Source organism: Abramis brama (assembly GCF_963993115.1).
Source record: "Abramis brama genome assembly, chromosome: 10".
In the NCBI taxonomy this organism is placed as follows: Eukaryota; Metazoa; Chordata; class Actinopteri; order Cypriniformes; family Leuciscidae; genus Abramis; species Abramis brama.
In genome coordinates this window covers 42,633,595-42,654,654 of record NC_139972.1, presented here as the reverse complement: position 1 = coordinate 42,654,654, position 21,060 = coordinate 42,633,595, and the positions used below count along the sequence as shown (strand labels likewise).

General features: G+C 38.7%; 1 protein-coding gene across 1 annotated transcript in view; it reads left to right on the top strand.

Moving 5' to 3' along the window:
- The window catches only part of igsf10 (immunoglobulin superfamily, member 10), a 56,927-nt gene extending 36,830 nt beyond the window's left edge, over positions 1 to 20,097 (top strand). Inside the window, exons 4-7 of the mRNA XM_084127629.1 lie at positions 10,200 to 10,590; positions 11,859 to 15,599; positions 15,784 to 16,687; positions 18,007 to 20,097. Of these exons, the coding sequence (XP_083983755.1) occupies positions 10,200 to 10,590; positions 11,859 to 15,599; positions 15,784 to 16,687; positions 18,007 to 19,921 (6,951 nt within the window). The 3' untranslated portion in view covers positions 19,922 to 20,097. The remainder of the gene's footprint in view (positions 1 to 10,199; positions 10,591 to 11,858; positions 15,600 to 15,783; positions 16,688 to 18,006) is intronic.
- Positions 20,098 to 21,060: the final 963 nt, after the last annotated feature.

Here is a 21,060-nt window from a genome sequence, read left to right as displayed (position 1 = left end):
AGATGTCCAGCTTCTCAAACGCTTGCTCATTATATTTAATTTGGCCACGCCCACTCGCGCAAAAGAGATTCACATGCAAATCTCCACATGGAACGCGAACTCGCTCATTACCTCAACAACAAAACACTTCACTTCACTTTTCGTCGAGTTTGAAAGACGCGCCTGAGCTTACATTGGATTTACCTCAGAAGAAGAAGAACGCGATTTGAAGACAAGAAAGATGTAAGGTAAGACATTCTTACATATTAGTTTGTTATTGTTGCATAAATGTCACATTGCAGTTGAACTGTTGCTAGATATATGGGGAATATTATAATATTTAGACCCGTGTTTACTGTTACTGTGTTTGTGGATATCTGCTCAAACGTAGATATGTATATGGTAACCATAATGTTTTATATTTGAGCGCGACCGCGTTTGAATGTATCATATTTTGGATCGCGATCGCGTTTGAATGTATCATATTTTGCAGAGCGATCGCGTTTGAATGTATCATATTTTGCAGCGCGATCGCGTTTGAATGTATCATATTTTGGATCGCGATCGCATTTGAAAAGCAAAACGCACCAACCGGCTTCATGTTTTTACTATTATCTCATTTCATATCATCATAACGAATGGAAACATTTGAAGTAACATGATAATCAATATATTTTTCTCTAGCTTAGTTGTTATTGAAATCTTTTGGAAGATTTATACTGCTATAGGTTATTGTTATTATTATTTTATCCAGCACTGCGCATAGCTTATGTCTACAAGGCACAACAAACCTGGTGTTCATTATATTATATATTGTTGGAAACATTTGTGTGTGTGTGTGTGTGTGTGTGTGTATTCTGTGAATTTTAAAAAGCAATTTTAACCAGAAAAATCTAATATTTATTTCCAAAATCGTGCAGGCCTTTCTCTTGATATCAGTATGTTCACTTTTTTCTTTCAGGGCCCAGATGCCACTGAGTCCAGCTGACTTCAACATTCACATGAGTCTCTGTACATGAACATGGTGAAGTGAAAATCAAACACCTTGGAAATGAAAGGTATGTACAATGTTTTTAGGAATGGCACAAAGGTCTCTCTCTTTGGATCATTGTTTTCAATAAGTGCTTTTTTGGCATTTGTTGTGTGTCTTTGGGTTATGTTGTGTTGTAAATAAATCCAAACAATTTAAAAGCCATTCTTTTTTAAATCTCCTCATTTACAGTATTGTGCAAGGTTGCTCAGAATGACAGGGCCTGATAGCTCCTAATAGGGCCGTTAGGGGAGGGTCTTTGTCTTTCTCAGGTGTGAAAAGCTTACATATTAATGACCTTCCGCATAGAGCTTTCTCACACAAAACCCGTCGTAAAAATTGTAAATCAATATATTGTCTTATCTGAATGAGCAGTCAGGGTGATTTTCACATAGTTTTAGAGCAAATATTCTAGGCTACGTCATACAATTTTCAAAAGTCTTGTGAAGAAATAATCAGTATGGGTTTCATGGCCTTATTTCAGTGAGAATTTTTTTTTGTATTTTCACAAACCACGCATAAATGTCATTATCTCAAAACTACAAACTTTTACATACATGCTGCTGATATATTATTGTAGCAGAGTTTGTGCTGAATACAGTGTAATTAGACTTTAGCCATGAAAATGTCACAAGTAACAGAAATAACCAGAAATGTCAGAGCATGTCAGAACACCTCCAGGGCCCAGAAAACAGCTCAGACCTCAGAGGGTTAACCCTTTAGAACCGGCTGTGTCGTCGCCGACACATACCAGCAAGCTTACCGTAACTCTTCAACCGTTTGCACTATCAAAATTCAAACCATTCAAATTGCCCCTGACAGTAGACAACATGCGTCAACTTTTCGGCAATATACGGCTTATTGCGGTAATTTCATGCTTTCCGTCTCCAAATGACAGCAGCGCGGGAAGGAAGGATTTGAACAGAGAGATACAAAGCGTGGCAGGTTAGAGTGTTTTGGATTGCATAAAATAATAAAAGAAACGAACAAATACATGGCGAAAGAAGTGTTAGACAGCAGAAGAGGGGATTGGGATGATTTTTAATGAATCTTTGGAAGCGGTTGGCCGTTAGTCTTTCACATATCTTAGCATGTGGTGTATATGTGCATGTATATGTGTGCGTGCCTATGAATGAATGCATTTGTTTATGTGTGTGCGTGTCTGAAAAAAAGTGTCCTAAATGAAAACTGTGCAACCCAATGTCACAAAAAAGACTTGTATATATGTATTATAGTTCATTTTTCAACTTTAAAGTGTTAGTTTCTTTCGTTCATGATTTTTTCAGTTTTCTTTTCTAAATAAAAATCAGTAAATTTATTCTTTTTTTTTTTTCTTTTTTTTTTTTGTCTATTTAAATTCTATTTACAAACTCACCACACACAATAATGGTCAATAACTCTAATTTGTTGAAAGCTAATCTTTTTCTGAAAAAGATGACACCTTGCACATTAAGAGTCAAAAATGTGAAAAACACCTATTTTAGCTTCAGGTTTTCTGGTACAGAAAATTAATAAAGTAATCAAATGTAAAATAAAATTGCATATAATCTTCACTGTATAAATTAAATAAGATTAATCATTATTAAAGTTACAAAAGCTATTCAGTCAAGAACAGTGAGTAATTTCCTTGTCTTTTGTTGTTTGACTAACATTAAAAACACAGACAGTAGGAATATTAGGCTGCTGTCACTTTAAGACATTATGAACAGATCCAGTAAATTTACATTTATTCATTTTGCAGACACTTTTATCCAAAGCGACTCACAAATTAGGAATACAGCAAGTGATTCATCATGAAGAGGCAAATAAACAGGAAATGCTCAAAATACAAAGTTTCAGCAAACTCGTGCATGTGAAGCAAAATGTTTTGCAATTTAAAATCAGCATCTTTCCACTGCACAGTTAAACTAAGCATGCTAGATGGACTTGTGTCTGAGCTTCAAATGTCTGTGGTAAAACTTAAAGCTAGGATGTCTGTGCAAGTTATCTTTTACATTTTCTTGCGCTTGAATGTTTAAATTGGTAAAGCTTAAATGAGTTAAGTTTAAACAGATAGCAACGTGTGCTGTTCAGGTCTTCCCGGCGCATGAACACTGTCAACACCCAGGTGATGACGGCGTAAATGACTGGTCATATTAGAACATACAGCACTCCTATTGAACACAGTTAGGGGAATCCAGAATGCATATCCATTGACTAACTTACATTAGCCTAATTCTGTCTGTCTGTTTTACGCGTCATTTCCAACAAACCATATTATAGATGCACCGTCAGATTTAAGATGAACAGCTGTGCAAGTGCCTGCCGAATCGTGGGTCGAGAACGGTACGGTTTGATTTTTTACCGAGAATGGTTACTCCCCTAATAAACATATTTCACCATGTCAAGCTATTACCTCCAATCTATCTAGACTGGAGGGGGCAACTGAGAGAGTGGGACACAACAGCATAGTAATCCATACCTTGGCTTAATGAGAGCTTATTCTGATCTTGGTTCCAGCAAGGAAGCGTGCTGATGCTGCAACTTCACGTCCAGACTGACTGTGCTGGAGGGGGACTACCCAAGTGTTGGGCGATATGCTTCATAGTCAGATTGCCATATGATCAGCCTGTGAGATCACGATACAACATATTATCACATGGGGGTGTGGCAATAGTTTGCTTATTTGCTCATTTATTCAACAATTTATCTACTTATTTATTTACTTGTCTATCTATCAAACTTAATTCATTATCTACTTAATATACATTACTTTTTATCTCTATACTTTAAAAAAAATTGAATTGAATTGTTGTCCATAATTCTGCAAGCCTATTTGGCAATTTTTTGGTTTTAAACCAGATGCGAAAGGGGAGCCCCAGTACATAACTCAAGCAATCTGCAAACTTTGCAAGAGTTGTGTCTGTAAGAGAGTCTCAAACGACAAACCCATTCCTACATTTGCGCACTCACCACCCCGCTGAGACTGCTAAACTAGCACCAAAACAAGCTGTGACGGTCGGCAAAGATCTAAGTCATCCATCCATCATCAGAGCTTTTGCAAAACGCACTTGACATATGACAAACAGTACTAGCTGCCGGGGCGCAAGTACTTCACAGAAATGGCTATCCCTGATCTGTACAATAAAACAAGGGAGATCATCGATAAAGATTTGAAAGTGGTTGACTTTGTCGCATAAATATGACACCCTACATGTCTGTGACAGTCCATTATATTTCAGAGCATTGGAAACTGGATGCAAAATGTCTCGAAACAACATTCATCCCGGAACATTCATCTCACATTGTCATTAAGTTGTTTAAAATAAAGCTGCAGCCTCTGATTCACAAAATACTTGAGTCAAATGGCGAGATATGGTGCAGTTTGCCTTGTGGTGTCTGCTTATATGCTTCAAATTCATTTTTTCAATAAGCTACAGAATACTTGGAAGACTGTCTATTGCAGTGAAAGCTTAAGTAAAGTTTTTTTTTATAAATAATAATTGTCATTTTTATTTTGGGGTTGTTTCTTCCCCCATGAAAAACAAACCATTCAACCCCTTAACTGGTGCCCCCTCAAAAATACTAAACCCCTGCCTGCATTCAATTTAATCAGATTCTAATTGTCTGAAGGAAGATGCAAATATATATTGAAGTATGGCCACTAGATGCAGCATCTCATTCCCTTCCCTTTTATTGTTGTAGGGGATTTTAATAGAGCCAAAATGAGGAGTTCTTCCTAAATACAATCAGCACATTAATTGTCCCTGGCATAGATTAACTCTGATTAACTTTCCTGGTCCCCCTATACAGATAGTGTATGTAGTGATTTTTGTACAGTAGTAAGAGCAGCTTGACAACCTCTTTATTTCCTGTGAAGGCAAAAGAATGTTGGCGTTGACCCCAAACTTCTACCGCTGCACCATATAGAGCATCATGATGGGCTGCATCACCAGGACATTTACCATTCACGTTGTAAGGAAGCAAGCTTAGAGGATCATCAAGGACTGCATGGGTGGCTGCAGTCCTTGATGATCCTCTAAGCTTCCTTCTCACTACCTTTTTGTTCCACTGCCATCTGGCAGACATTTTAGAAGCATCCAGGATGATGCTGAAGACAGGGGGAGATAGATAGTCAAGTCAAGTCACTTTTATGTTATATAGCACTTTATACAATACAGATTGTTTCAAATCATCTTTACAGGGATCCAGCTAGCAAGCATCTCTTCAACCCTTGTCATTGCCCTGTAACCATCCTCATCCAGCCCCACAATGGCTGAATAATTTGACTTTGCACTCTTAAATGCAGGCTTAATGTCAGACTCCCATCCTTTGAGAAGAGAGCCAGGCAGAAATGGAGCTTTCTCATTGTGAAATGCTCACAATGAGGACAGTCGGCCCTCTCTAAGTCTGACTGAGCATGCTCTGCTTCCAAACACATTACACAAATATCGTGCATGTCATCCCCCATAAAAAAGTGAGGGCGCAACTCCAAAAAAGCTTGCCAGCCATACTATCTACAACAGAGTGAGACAAATACTATGAAAAACAATCTTAAAAATAATTCACACAAATAAAAACAGATATGTGGCTTTCTCATATCAAAGAAGCTGATGACTTTTAATGCAGGCACTTTTTCTTGATGACATGCTACACTTCGTAATCTGACCTCCATCAGTCAATAGAATTGACATGATTCATATGTGCTTTAGACACCAGCACTGAAATTGTTCCCATAGCGTCAACACCATGACATAGCGTTGAGTTCCCTTGGAAGGGAACACCATTACACTTCTTTGTCCTCCTCCTCCTTCATCAACTCTTAACAGCTGACGACTTTGCCACATTCTTCATGAAATAAAACAACAACCACCAACAGGCAATTATCCACACCAAAACCTGACAAACACATCTTAACAGCAAACACACACACACACACACACACACACACACATTCCCATCCTTCTCTCTGCTCTCAGAGGCAGACGTTTCCAGACTCATTCTTTCCAGTCACCCTCCTGTATGCTTGATCGTATCCCCAATCATTTATTTCAAGCCATTTCTTATTCAGTTTTACCTGCACTCACTCACATCATCAACACCTCTCTTATCACTGGTACCTTTCTCACAGCATTTAAGCTTGTTTCAGATAACCCCACTGCTTGAGGAACCCCCCTCAAGTCTTACATCTCAGGTAGGTCCTTCAGGGTGTCTTGGAGGAGAGAGGTGTCTAAGTCGCAACATCTAGCTACTGGAGTGCCTCAGGGCTCAGTGCTTGGACCTCTTATCTACACATCCTCACTGGGATCTGTCATTCAAAAACATGGCTTTTCCTATTACTGTTATGCTGATGACACACAACTCTACCCCTCATTCCAGCCAGGTGATCTGACTGAAGCTGCTCACATCCCAGCCTGCCTGACAGACATTTTTTGCTAAATGAAGGTGCACCACCTTCAACTCAACCTTTCAAAGATAGAACTGCTTGTGTTTTCAGCCAACCCAACACTTTGTCACAACTTCTCCATTCAGTTCGTCAACCATAACTAAAAAGTTGTGATTGATGATCAGTTAAACTTCAAAAACCACATTGTTAGAAATGCCCAGTCCTGCAGATTTGTCTTATACAACATACAGAAGATCAGGCCCTTCCTATCTGAGCATGCTACACAACGTCTTGTCCAAGCTCTTGTTCTATCCAGACTGGACTATTGTAATGCTCTCTTAGCAGGCCTTCCAGCATGTACTGTTAAACCTCTGCAACTGATCCAGAATGTGGCAGCGAGAGTTGTCTTTCATGTGCCAGAAAAGAGCGCTCATCACACCTCTCTTCAACTATTTGCACTGGTTGCCTATTGCAGCTCGCATCAAATTCAAGACACTGATATTTGCCTACAGAACAAACACTGGCTCTGCACCCCTACAGTATACATAAACTCACTATTACTCACTATATACTCAGACTTATGTGCCCTCCAGAAGTGTTCTGCAAGTGAACAAAATCCGGGCACAAAATCACTTTCACAGACAATTACCTTGACTGTTCTCTGCTTATGGAATGACTGGCTTAACTCACTTCACTTCTATTCTATTCTTACATATTATTGTCAGAGGTGGGAGCAAGTCACACATGTTCAAGTCACAAGTCGCAGTACACACAAATCAAGCAAGTCAAGTCAGTGGCTCACTTCAAGCAAGTTCAAGCTAAGGGTCAAGTGAAGTCAAGTTATAATACCAAACAGAAAAAAAGTAAAGATTATATTGGCCTCAACCTTATTTTCCCCTTAGAAATGATTACCTTTCTTATACATCTATATCGTAATATTAATAATAATCATTGAATTATTATTATAATAACAATTATACGAAAAATGTTGAAGATAAAACATTTGTAGGTAAATGTTTTAAATGTAGGTAAATCACAAGTGTGATGCATTAATTATATTGGTGTTATAGTAAATGTTATATGTTTAACTTTGCTTATATATTTTTTTAATGGAATATCACTGGCAGAAATAAACTTTCCCATTAAGGGTCAATGTTTGACTGTCATGATACAGATAGAAGCAGACAGGTAAATAGTTCAAAACAGAGTTTTATTGAACAGAGGCACGGAGTGGAACAGCAGAGGAGACTGGTGAGTATGTATTGGAGAATCAGATCTGGATGAGGAACTTAGCTGAATGAGAATCTTGATGTCTAGTTTGCAGGTGATGGAAGAGGATTCGGCGGGCTGATGGCAGGAGACAGATGACAGAAGATGGGAAGCGGATGATCGGAGACGAAGTTCAGGTGAGGAATCTTCGAGGTAGGTAGGAATCGGTAAGTATGCAAATAGTCTGTATGTTCATGTAAGGACGAGACCAGACAGGGAAGTGAAGGAGAAGTGTATCTTTTTAGTGTGTGTTGATGATGAAGTGCAGGTTCGGGGAGAGTGAACGAGTGGGCAGAGCGTGCTGATCTGGTGGCTCCATGACATTGACCCCTTAAATTGATTTCCAGGGGCATTTCTTTTTCTAACTATTGTTCTAACCATTTTTTTCTAACCATGCATTTACACTGCAATTAAAACAGCATAATGTTATGAGATGAATGATTTAAATATAATAATTTGAATATAGAAAAAAATAGATGCTAAAAAATTATAAATTATATTTTTAATTATGAAATTAAAACAGCCAGTAGGTGGCGACAAATCACCGTCTTAATAAACAAGTCATAGAAGTATTCATTCAACTGATTCGTTCGAAACGGCAGATTCATTTTGGAACTAAGCAACTAAGTCACTGAATCACAAAGCTCCGGATTCGTTCAGAGACATGTAACTCTTAACTCTTTTTCTGTGACTTGTATTCACCAATTGTTGTTGGAGAAATAAAGCAAAAACAGAATATTGACAATATCATGTCTAAAATGTCAATTATCACAATATTCACTCTTTGTTTACTGAACAGTTGTATAAAATCATCACATTTGCTATCGCTCCAATATTCTGGAAATATTGATTAATATCATATGTTCTAAAAATAAAAAATAACTCATATTAGGGCCATTTTTTCCACCATATCTTGAATTTTGGGTGCATTGTATTAATTCTGCTGCCATTTTGCCCCCCAACCCCCTGATAACGTCTGACCCTGCATTAAGAGAAGCATAAAACACAACAAAACATTAACAGTTTTGTATGTTATTTTTCGCCATTTGAAAGATCGACATATTTGTCAGTAAAGCACTATGATTTGAAAGAAACTGTGGCAAATGTCTGCGAATTTATGCAACATACATAAATGTTACAAAACATATGCCATCATTAGGCTAATTATCATTTTAATCTGTTGACAGCCTTAAGCTACATTTGAAAACATAATTTTGTATAAAGAGGCATGCTGTTTTGACCACTATTCTCTATAGATTTAACGTTAGTCAAATTAACTATAACAAACAGGTTAAACAAGCCATTAGCTTACTTTTAGAGGTGGTGGATGAAGTTCGAGGTTGTGATGGTCATGTCCAATATCCCTTGCCAGTTATTATGCGTACAGCAAATCTCCTTTTATGAATATGGTCAATTTCGAACTGTTTATATCCAAAAAGTAATGATGCTGGGAGATGTTTTTGTATTTAGCGCGCTCACCGCACTGTATATTTTTTTCTGTGCTTGAGCAGCGTCACGCAATCGCGCAGAATCTGATGACTGGTGACAATGGTTCCGTTGCTTTCATTTGGTTCATCAATTGATGTTGCGATGATTTATTTATAAATAATAAAATTACTTTAGTTGTTATAAAGTCATTCTCGAGTCATACAGTTCAAGTCAAGTCTAGAGTCATTGGATCTCAAGTCGAAGTCATTTGCTTAATTTAGTCAAGCAAGTCTCAAGTACTTAAAGGTATAGCGGAGGATTTTTTACTTCCGGGTGGATCACCTATACTATTGGTCCTCCTAATTGTCAATCATTCTGGTGAATCAGTCAAACTTATTCAAAAAGTGGAGAGGGCAGGTCTTATCTAAAATTCGGAAAGATCCTCCACTATACCTTTAAATTAGCGACTCGAGTCAAGCCATGTGACTCGAGTCCCCCATCTCTGATTATTGCCCTATTGTTGGTTTGATTGGTTCTATTGTTCTCCTCAATTTGTAAGTAGCCTTAGATAAAAGTGTCTGCTAAATGATTAAATGTTAAATGTTAGAGCCACTTAATATCTACATTGCCTTTGTTAGAAGGTTCAAGTTCGAGGGAAGGACAGGGTTGGTGAATCAATGTAATAGACTTTTATTCAAAACTCATAAATGTGCTCTGCATAATTAAATAACTCCAATAATTCAGAAGATCGGGGTTGAGAATGGTCACGCTCTGTCTTTCCAGGTCTGGACACAGCTTTTTATCCAATCTCTCTAGATCAGTAACTATATTTGTGGTCCAGGGTCACATATATTGTTTTATGATTTTCAAGAGCACTTTTCCAAATTTAAGACCATAACTTTAACATTAGATTTGTTATAATTGTGTGCTGGACTTGATACTTATTAAAAAATGTGTATTTTATAGGAATTGTGATATAACTGAAGTTGTTTTGTTTCTATAATTTGTGTTTTTAGCTGTGGCCATTGAAATGGTCTGAAGCTTCTCTGAAATGGAGTCAATTTAAATAATAATATACTGTCACTTTATTTTCATGTCTTAACGATTTGTTTTTATTTGCATGTCTAGGTTCTGAAAATGAGTTATAACAGAGTTGAGAAGCTTGACAAGAACACATTTAGAGGCCTGAACAATCTTTTACGTCTTCATATGGACCATAATCACATTACCTTCATACACCCAGAAAGTTTTTATGGATTGAAAATGCTGCAGTTGATCAACCTTGAGGGAAACCAACTCCAACAGCTTCATCCAGATACATTTATATCACTGGAGTTCAGCCAGATTTTGAAATGGTCATCTCTCAAGACCATTTACTTGTCAGACAATGCTTTAACCACATTGCCTGCAACTATATTTGCTGGCTGCTACAATATTGAGAATCTCTTCCTTAGTGGAAACCCCTGGTCATGTGATTGTCGGATGGGTTGGCTTGTCCAGTGGATAGAGAAACACCCAGGTGAGATTGGTCTATACTGAACTTTTTTTAAGTGCCCTATTATGTGTTTTTTTCCGAATATTCCCTTTCATGCAGTGTGTAATATAGCTGTATGTGAATGTAAACATTCTGCAAAGTTGTAAAGTCGAAAGTGCACGAAAAATAACCGCCCGCACACAACCTGACCAGCCCTCAAACGTCATTTTACTGATGACTGCTTCTCAAATCAAATGAGATTCTCAAATCTCAGTTCAACACGGGATTCGCAAAACACTTGCCCTTGAAAGATGGGTCAGTACCCAGTTTTTTTTTGGACCAGCTTGCTCCTCAGAATCACAACTGTAAGTATGAATAATTATTGATGCATATATATTTTCTACCGGGTGTTCAAAATACATAGAGATGTGTTTTATATTGTGTAAGTTTACAGCTAACTCAAGTTATTACTGTCTAACTGAAATACTTGTCAGTTTGTCTGTTGTTCTTACTACTATGAGTAAAGATAAAGGATGGAGCAAGATTTGTTTTACAAACGTTTGTGTCATTAGTCATTCACATTAGTGCTGGGCAAACGAATGCACCGTTATTGATACAGTTCCCGCATTTGCACTACAATAAATTAGAAATATAAACATTGGTTTGTTAATGGACATACTCCTGTTAATGCTGATGGTGAGGAATTACAGTTGAAACATCTCATAATGTATCTCAAAATGAATAGCGCATCACTTAGAAACGTCCTGCTTGAGTCGTCCTTGCGATGGAGGATCGGGTTGAATAACTAGTTCTTCCAATGTTTCATCGTCAGACTCGTGCTTGGATTGATATGGTAAAATCAACGTCATCATTACAGTCTTTACAGTGTGTACAATCGCTGAGCTTTAGGACGCCTCCAGACGGAGCTGAAGTACAGTTATGGTAATGGGCGTTTAGCTTCCGAAACATGAGCTGTACGCGGTAGACTGATGACAACAGACTGGGCCATTTGACCAATCAGCAGCTGATTCATCCGTCGAGTCGTTTGAGAATCATTGAAAAATGTGGTGAAGTGCAATGTATTTTATGATAAAAAAAAAAAAAAACTGTTTGTTTGTAAACCTGTTGTAGGAGACCCCCAAAACAAGTTAGGAGCCTTTAAAATTGCATAATAGGGGCACTTTAAAAAGCAGGACAAATATAAGTGTAAAAAATCAGGTACTGGACTTTTTCCAATAAATAAAATGGCATTTATTTATTGATATATATACATATGCATATAGTTATTCTGATAATTAATTTTGCTTTTGCAGGTGTTCTAAAATGCAAAAGAGACAGGAAGTTTATAAAAGAACAGTGTCCCGTCTGTGAATTCCCAATTTCCTCCAGAGGAAGCAGCATTGTGCATTTGCAAAGTGATAGCTACACATGCACCAGACCATGGATTCATCCACACTTAAAACAGAGGAATTTTACCTTGGGTGATGGTGACTATACCTTAGTCTCTCCTAAGGATTTTGTTGCACCCATTGGGATGTTGGAAATGAACATCACAGATCAATTCCACAATGATGCTAGGATAGCATGTGTTGTGCAGAGACCTACAGGAATGGAAAACTTAACTGCAACCTTTCGACAGAATGGCAAAGATTTAACTGCCCTGAGTGCAATTGTTTCTACATCGCTGATCTGCAACATTGATTATGACAATATACGCCAGATTTGGAACATTTTGGCTACCTATAGCGACTCCCCGATGAGACTTGAGCGAGGATTATTACTTTCTTTTAAACCAGATACAGTTTACACATACAAACAAGTACTACCCACTGCAGATGATATTTTTACAGAAATTGAAGCAAAAATCACAGCCAATCCTGAATGGTTAATGCAAGGTACAGTCCTGCTACAGCTGGACCGTGTTAAAACAACATTCCCGACCCTTACTATGAAGTATTTATCCAATGTTCAAATAGATGTTGACAGCAGCAAGGATAGTAGAGTCCAGTCTAGCTGGGCAATGATAAGAAGGGACAACCAGACCAGAACTGAACACACAGTCCTTGCTGGTGGGATGACTGAATTGAATTGCCAGACTGTTGGGGATCCTAAACCCATTGTTGAATGGATTCTACCAGATGGAAGTAAATTACGTGCACCATACAACAGTGAGGATCAAAGGATCGTAGTAACTTATGAAGGAAGGCTTACTTTAAAATCGGTTGAAATCTCAGATACAGGTGTCTATCAGTGCATTACAACTAACTACCAGGAAGCAGATGTTCTTGCCTTCAGGGTAACTGTGCTGCCCCTGGATCCTGAAGAAGAAGAGATTAATGGTATCAGAGTCTCACATACCCTTGGTCAGAACCTACTTCTTGATTGTACATCAGCCAGTAATCCACAGGCTTCCATTCAGTGGATACTTCCCGACCACACAGTTTTAGACAAATCCTATGGCAACAGAGAGCTCCACAAAAATGGGACTTTGGTAATACATGGACTGACATCCAGAGACACAGGGTTTTACAGATGTTTAGCTGGAAATTTTCTAGGAGCAGATATGATAGTTTCTCAAGTAACTATTCTTGATGATTTGTCAAATAACACGAGGCCAACTTATGTAAAGGAATCTGGTAATCATGTTGTACAAATTGATGATAGCCAGAAACTTGGAAGTAGGTATCTCTCACAAAGAGTTGGTGAGGAGTCAAGGAGCATTACCTCAGGGAGACCATACACTTGGCTACAGTCCAGATTTCATAAGGTTCCCACTGTTAGAATAGGGAACAGAGGGAACTCTAGAAGAGTCTTTAATAAAAAGTACAAGAAAGAAGGTGCCACTTTCATCGATAATTCTCAAATTAAAGGAGGAATTATAAAGACAGCCAGTTTAGATGGGTCTAAAACACTAAAAGAATCCTCTGATGATGATGATACAACCTCAGGGGATGGTATATCTGAAGATGAATTTATTGTAATGACAACTACTCAAACACTTGAGCATAAACCAGTTAGCGCCATTACAACAACAGATGTTAAAATCCCAGAAACTTACAAAACTGTCAGCAGTACTTTCATTGAAGTAATATCTAATACAACTAGAAACATCTTAAGAGCAAAAGAAAAAACTAATTTGGTCGCAGCAACATCACACACTCAGACTCAGACACCTGCCACCCCGATTACAGCAAGTTACACTTTGAGTAATTATGGGACTCAAAAAGATGAGACAACCCTGAATACAACCAAGTCAGATTATATGTTAAGTAATATTGATGGTAAAACCCTCATATATGAGAGAGTAACAAATAGACCCTTAGGGAAACTCATTACTCTCAAACCTTTTCTGACAGAAGTTACAGAGCTTCTGTTCTCTGGGGACTCAGAAGATGTTACCACTAAAGCTACACCACTTTACAACTTCCAGGGCCCAAATGTCACCTATTTTGATCCAAAGAGTCATGCCATATTAACAGCAGTCACCACAACCGAGGAAGACAGAGAAAAGATCACATTTCAGACCACTCAAAGAATCAAGTCAGAGCTCCTTCCTGGATCCACCATCATTTCCAAACACCAGATCCAAATTGTTCCATCCAAAAAGATGCAATCAGGAAAGAGACGTAAATTTCATGGAAGACGTAGGATCATTCGGCCCAGCAAAATTACAGACATACAGTCTTTACTTGATAAATTTAAACATCTTTCTATAAACAAGGAACACAATCTCACATTTTCACACGCTGTGGACAAAATCACAAATTGTGGCTATGGGAGAAGAGTTACATCTGGAGTGTCAACAGATAAATGCAAAACATCAGTGGATCAAAGCCTTGTCAACCCTACATCTAGGCATCACATGCCAACTTCCTGTTTGAGTGTGACAGAAAAACCTGCCATGGCAACTGATTTGTCAGTCTCTGGAAAGACTTACACTGTTACTGATTCACAAATGCACACCATTTCTGAAGAATCCAGTGATTATAAAAGTTATTTCAGTTCAATAGAGAAAGAACTAATTTTCACAACTACAACCACATCCCCATCCATGATGTCTTCTAAAATTACACATGGGAAGATTCCATGGCATACACAATTTGGACACAAGGGGGAAAAGCATCAAAACCCATTTACGTTGTCCACTAATGTGGAGCAGATGACCTCAGCATCCAAAGCAGAACCTTACAAGGCAATAACTGCAGCACCTACTACAGAAGTGCATCCTACACATATTATAGCCTCTCCTCCAGCGACAAGATACAATATCAATACTCCAGAGACATCATTTGATGACTCATCAGGTTCTTCCTCTTTTACAGAAACACATTTCCCTGACAATATCGTAACACCATCTAAAACACCTGAGTTTTTCAGTTTTCCAGCCTTCCATGACCTGTCCACAACCACAGAGTCAATACAGGTTTCTCACACTCTAGCAGTCCCACCAACAATGAGGACTGCACTAAAGCAAAACACTGGTCAGAATAACTTCTCAGGTTCTCAAACTGGATTGTGGGGAAACCAAAAGCCTGGTTATCACAGACGAGGCTCCAGAGGGAGAAAGCCCATAAAAAAAGAAACCACAAAACCCCCAATTATCAAAGTGACTAAAACCGCTGACAAATTGGCCACAACCAGAGTAAACACAAATATGAGGAATGCCCCAGAAAGAGGTTGGAGATATACCACACAGAGCCCCACGATCAGAGTTCAGCCAACCATACATGAACAGAAATACAAGGATTGTTTAGAATGTCCTCAGCCAAATGCCTCTGGTATTCCTCTGAGCAGAACAGTTACTTCAGACACAATGACTGATTCAACAGCCAACATGTTCACTCCATTTCCATACAGCAGTAGTACTGTAAATGCACATGATAACACAAGGTATGACACCTCATCTATTAGGGATATTACCTCCAAGCCAAGGATTAATGGTGGAAATGCTGCCAGTTTTACTGTTCTGTCAAACTCTGATGCGTTTCTCCCCTGCAAGGCCACTGGCAACCCTGAGCCCATCATCAGCTGGAACCGATTCTTATCTACCACAGGTACAAAATTAAAACCACAAAGCCTACCCTGACAAGAGTTTTTTTTTAAAGGATTCTATTGTTATACCATGTTCATTTTCATATTTATTTTATTTTACATTTTGGTATGTCTTAAGTCACAACATAAAATAAAAAAAGGCTCTTTATGTTTGGTGATCATTTTTTGTCTCCTTTATATCATCAGGTAATATGTTGACCATCAAGGGGAAAATGGGTAAATTTGAAGTTTTGAAGAATGGAACATTGCTCATCCAAAGAACAAACATTAAAGACCATGGACAGTACATATGTTTTGCCCAGAACGAGTATGGTTCTGACAAGCTTGTAGTTACATTGTCAGTTGTGGCCTATCCCACCCGGATATTGGAGAAAAAAATGAGAGAAATCAAGATTCTTGCTGGGAAAACTGTACACATGGATTGCAGGACAGAAGGCAGACCAGTGCCTACTGTGTCATGGATTCTACCTAACCACACTGAAGTTAAAGGTCTGAACACTGAGCATGACAGAATAACAGTAACCACAATGGGGACACTAACCATTCAAAAGGTGTCGGTTTTAGATCGTGGACATTATAAGTGTATTGCAAGTAATCCAGCTGGTACTGCCACTGCCACTGTGCATCTACAGGTGGTAGCAGCACCGCCAGTAATACTGGAAGAGAAGCGACAGCTGGTGAAAGCTGATACTGGGCAGAATCTCCTTATTCCATGTACCACTTATGGTGACCCGCAACCCACAACACACTGGGTCTTACATGATGGCAGGATAGTATGGCCTCTAACTTACTCACTCAGCAAAGTTTCAGTTTTTGTAAATGGAACACTTTACCTCAGGAACGTAGAAATAACTGAAAGTGGAAAATATGAGTGTATTGCAACAAGCTCTACAGGATCAGAACGGCGTGTTGTCACACTTTCTGTGAAGACAACAGAAACTGCCCCTCAGATCATTGAGACATCACAAAGGCGAAATGATGTGATATATGGTGATCTTCTTCATCTGAACTGCTCTGCAGTTGGGAACCCAAAACCTCAAATCATTTGGAGGCTTCCTTCCAAGGCTCTTGTGGATCAATCCAGTCACAGGTAGACTATAACAGACTCTTATCATTAAAAACAATTGTTTGAATGCAAAAACAAAGCTGAAGTTTGTAATGTTGTAATTGCAAAATACTCTTTCCTATCTCTGAATGGCTAAGTTTACATGCAACCAAATAATCCGTTAGTAATTGGATTGACGGCTCAATCGGACTGAAAAGCTTACATGTAGACACCTTAATCAATTCGAGCTTGATCCAAATGAAATTTCGATCGGATTGGAAGGGGTGGTTTATTCCTTTTCTAATCCAATCGACGGGACATGTAAACACTTGATCGAATTGAAAACCGAAACTGGAAAGGACTGCGCTTGTGCAATGACGTAGAAATGGCTTAATGACGTATGACACACGGAACGCGCTGCAGTTGTTGTTAAATAAAATGTCATAAATGACTGTCGTGTTATTCTAAAATTCTCCTACCACTCATCACCTGTGAAGTGGAGCAGAACCCATCAGTCCCATCAGTCCTCACTTCATACTGTCACCATTGTTTAGTTTTGTTTTTATGAACTTTCAGGGGGTTTTTTTATGTGTCACGTGTTCCCGCCACTCATTTGTCTCCTTGGTTACCATTATCATTTGTTCATATGTGTATGTGATTAATTATCCTCATTTGTGTTCCCTAAGTTGTTCCTTCACCTGCACTTGATGGTGTTGCCTTCTCGCATTTGTTCTCCGAGTTTTTTTTTTATTAAAGAACCTTTTGTTTGTAGAAACCTGTTTGAACCTTTTTCATCATCTTCATCTGAACCTGATCGTGACACATACTCTCATCCACAGACACTTTATTTTGGGCGCGGAAAGGGGTGTAGGGGTGTTTTTATTGACTGATAAATATAAGCAGCACAGCACAATGGTTCATGTGCTTGTCGTCTTCTAATCAGGACCCGAAATAGATCCATATTAAGTGTGCTTTTTAAAACAAGTAAAAGAGGCAATGTAGGAGAATAGTATGCGCAAACATGTCAAAAAAATGAATCAATCAGAATTATTTAATTCCGATTGAAAAAAGTTGTGCATGTAAACATAGCCACTGAAAGAGATTCCCCACAACTTTTGAGTTTGACTTATTTGTGAGTACTGGACAATGATTTTTTTTTAATGCAATGACAATTATTCATTTTATTTTATGTTTAGCATAACTAATTTAACCCTGGAATTAACTATTAGACTGCATCTCAATTAGGATAAAATAATGAAATATGAGCATATAAATGCATATCCTATATCAACAATTCTGTAAATGTTCTCAAACCAAATTCATGATGTAAACATGCATTTAAAAATATCACATTCTCATTTCAGAATGGGCAGTCGTATCAAAGTCCTGGAAAATGGGACCCTCATTATTGAATCAGTCAATGAAAAAGATGCTGGGGACTTCCTTTGTGTTGCACGCAACAAAGTTGGGGATGATGCACAGCTAATGGGGGTGTCAGTTTCTATGAAGCCAGCTCGGATCGATCCAAACATCTTTAGTAGGAAGCAAGTGCTTTATGGCAATGACCTAAAAGTGGACTGTATGGCTGCTGGTGTCCCCATGCCAGAGATATCTTGGGGACTTCCTGATGGTACCTTGGTGAATAGTGCCCTGCAAGCAGATGGAACAGAAGGGGATCAGTTCAAACGCTACATCTTGTTTAATAATGGAACACTTTATCTGAATAAAGTGGGTACTGATGAGGAAGGTGACTATACCTGTTATGCTGAAAACAAACTGGGTAAGGACAAAATGCATGTTCACATAAGTGTGGTAACTGCAGAGCCTCGCATTGAACACCCTAAGCTCTCCTATGCCAAAGTGAAGCCAGGTGGAAACGTTCTGTTTGACTGTAAGGCTATAGGTGAGCCCAAGCCAAAGGTCCTTTGGATGCTGCCTTCCAAAGACATGATTGCTGCATCAAATGAGCGTTACTTAGTTCATGCTAATGGGTCCCTTGATATACGAAATGTTAAATTAGTTGATTCTGGGGAGTATATCTGCAGGGCTCGGAATGCTGCAGGTGAGGAGAATAAAGTATACAAGCTGGATATTGATGGTAACCCACCCATCATCAATGGCTTCAAACAAAATAAAACTGTGATGAAAGATACAGCGATCAAACATACTAGAAAGCTAATAGACTGCAAGGCTGAAGGGATTCCAGCACCAAAGATCACATGGATCATGCCTGACAATATATTTCTTACTGCTCCATATTATGGGAGCAGGATTAATGTCCATCACAATGGTACACTAGAGATCCGTAATGTTCGGCCGTCGGATACAGCAGAATTTATTTGTATGGCTCAGAATAATGGAGGTGAAGCAGTCATGGTGGTTCAACTGGAAGTGACCGACAAACTCAGGAGGCCCATTTTTAAGAACCCATTTAATGAGAGAGTGGTGACTCGGGTAGGGAGAACTGCAATGCTAAACTGTTCTGCTGATGGGCAACCCACACCTGAGATCATATGGACACTACCCAATAGAACTCGGTTCAGTGGAGGACCTGGGTTTGAGGGCTCACGGTATCATCTGGGTAAGGATGGCACGTTTGTTATTTATAACTCCAGCATAGAGGACACTGGTAAATACCGTTGTGCTGCAAAAAACAAAGTAGGCTATATTGAGAAGCTGGTTGTTTTTGAGGTGATTCAGCAGCCTTATATCCTAACACGGCCAAAGGGGGTTATTCAAGGTATTTCTGGAGAGACCCTCTTCCTACATTGCCTGACAGATGAAATCCAGCCTAGTGTTTCTTGGACCACACCAGGAGGTTTTGTTCTTGCACGTCCACAGGTGAGTGGACGCTACCATTTAATGGACAATGGGACACTTGTTGTACATGATACAACCATGAATGATCGTGGAAATTATGTGTGCCGAGCAAAGAATGATGCTGGTGAGGCAGTTCTTGCTGTGCCTGTCATAATTATTGCATATCCACCCCGGATCACTAATGGGCCACCACCAACTATGAGAGGAGTGGCTGGAGTTCCTGTTCATCTTAAATGCATTGCTAATGGAATACCTACACCAGAGATAACCTGGGAGCTGCCAGATGGGTCTGTTCTTTCTACGACTGGAAAGGAGCGACCTGTAGGCAGTGAGCTTCTCCATGCACAAGGGACTCTTATAATTCGAAATCCCACAAGAGCACATTCTGGTAATTACAAGTGTATAGCCTTTAATTACCTGGGCAGACACACCAGAACAACATACATAACAATAAGATAAGTAGAGGGTCATGACTTCATGACTTTACCACTGTGACTATTCAAGGCATAGCCGTGTGAATAGGTTGTGTGAAGGTTGACAAAACATGGGTAATTATGCTGTATGGGAGGAAAACAAAGAACTCTGAGGATTCCATTCTATATATATATATATATATATATATATATATATACACATTACATCCATATTGAATTATTAAAGTGTAATTTTATATGTCATGAACATGTAGAAGAATATATCAGAGTGAATGTTATCAAATTATTATGTTTTGCCTAATTGACATGTTTTTTAACTAACTAAAACTAAACTAAAATAAAAGTGTATAAAAGTAATAAGTAAATGACTACGCTTTTTATTGAAAGTTCTATGCCATTTAGTACAATTGTATTGGGATGTTTATTCATATGCCAATAAGTGTACCAATATAATAATGTTTTTCTTTTTCTATGTAGTTTTAGTGTTATTGTTGGCAGGATTATCAAGCATGCCTTACTGTGGATGTGGAACATATTTGTGAAAATTACAAGCTTCTGTTCACAGCTTTGAGGTTTATTTACAATGGGACCTCAACATGCAATGATCCGATTACCCTTTTGAGAAGAGTCCTGGGGTCAAACAGCCAGGCTCGTCACAGAAAAATGTGTATGATGGCCCTCTTGGGTTAGCTTGAACTGCTTTCCTTTTGACTAATATTATTTCTTCATTTCTGTAGATTAAGTTGTTCTGCCAAGTAGTGTTGAGTTGAAACTTAATGACTGAGTTTTCCTCTCTTGCTATAGAAACATTTATAAAGTTTGTGTTCTCACAAAAAGGTTCAGTTATGTAAAACAGATGGATGCGTGCATACACATACGCATATTCACACACACACACACACACACACACACACACACACACACACAGAAGGAGAATGATTCCAAGAGCAGGAATGAAGCCCAAACTCTGGTGTAAACTAAAGGCTCTCCAGGTTTTCCTCTCCCCGAGTAACATTCCATGGCTTCCCACTTTTCAACCTTTGCTTAGATCAACACATTTCACCACCACCCCTGGAATTTCACGATAGGATTTTAAAATCCACACCTCTGTTCTTCAGGCACAAGGGATGGATTCATCTTTAACTCAGTATCTAATTCTTCCTA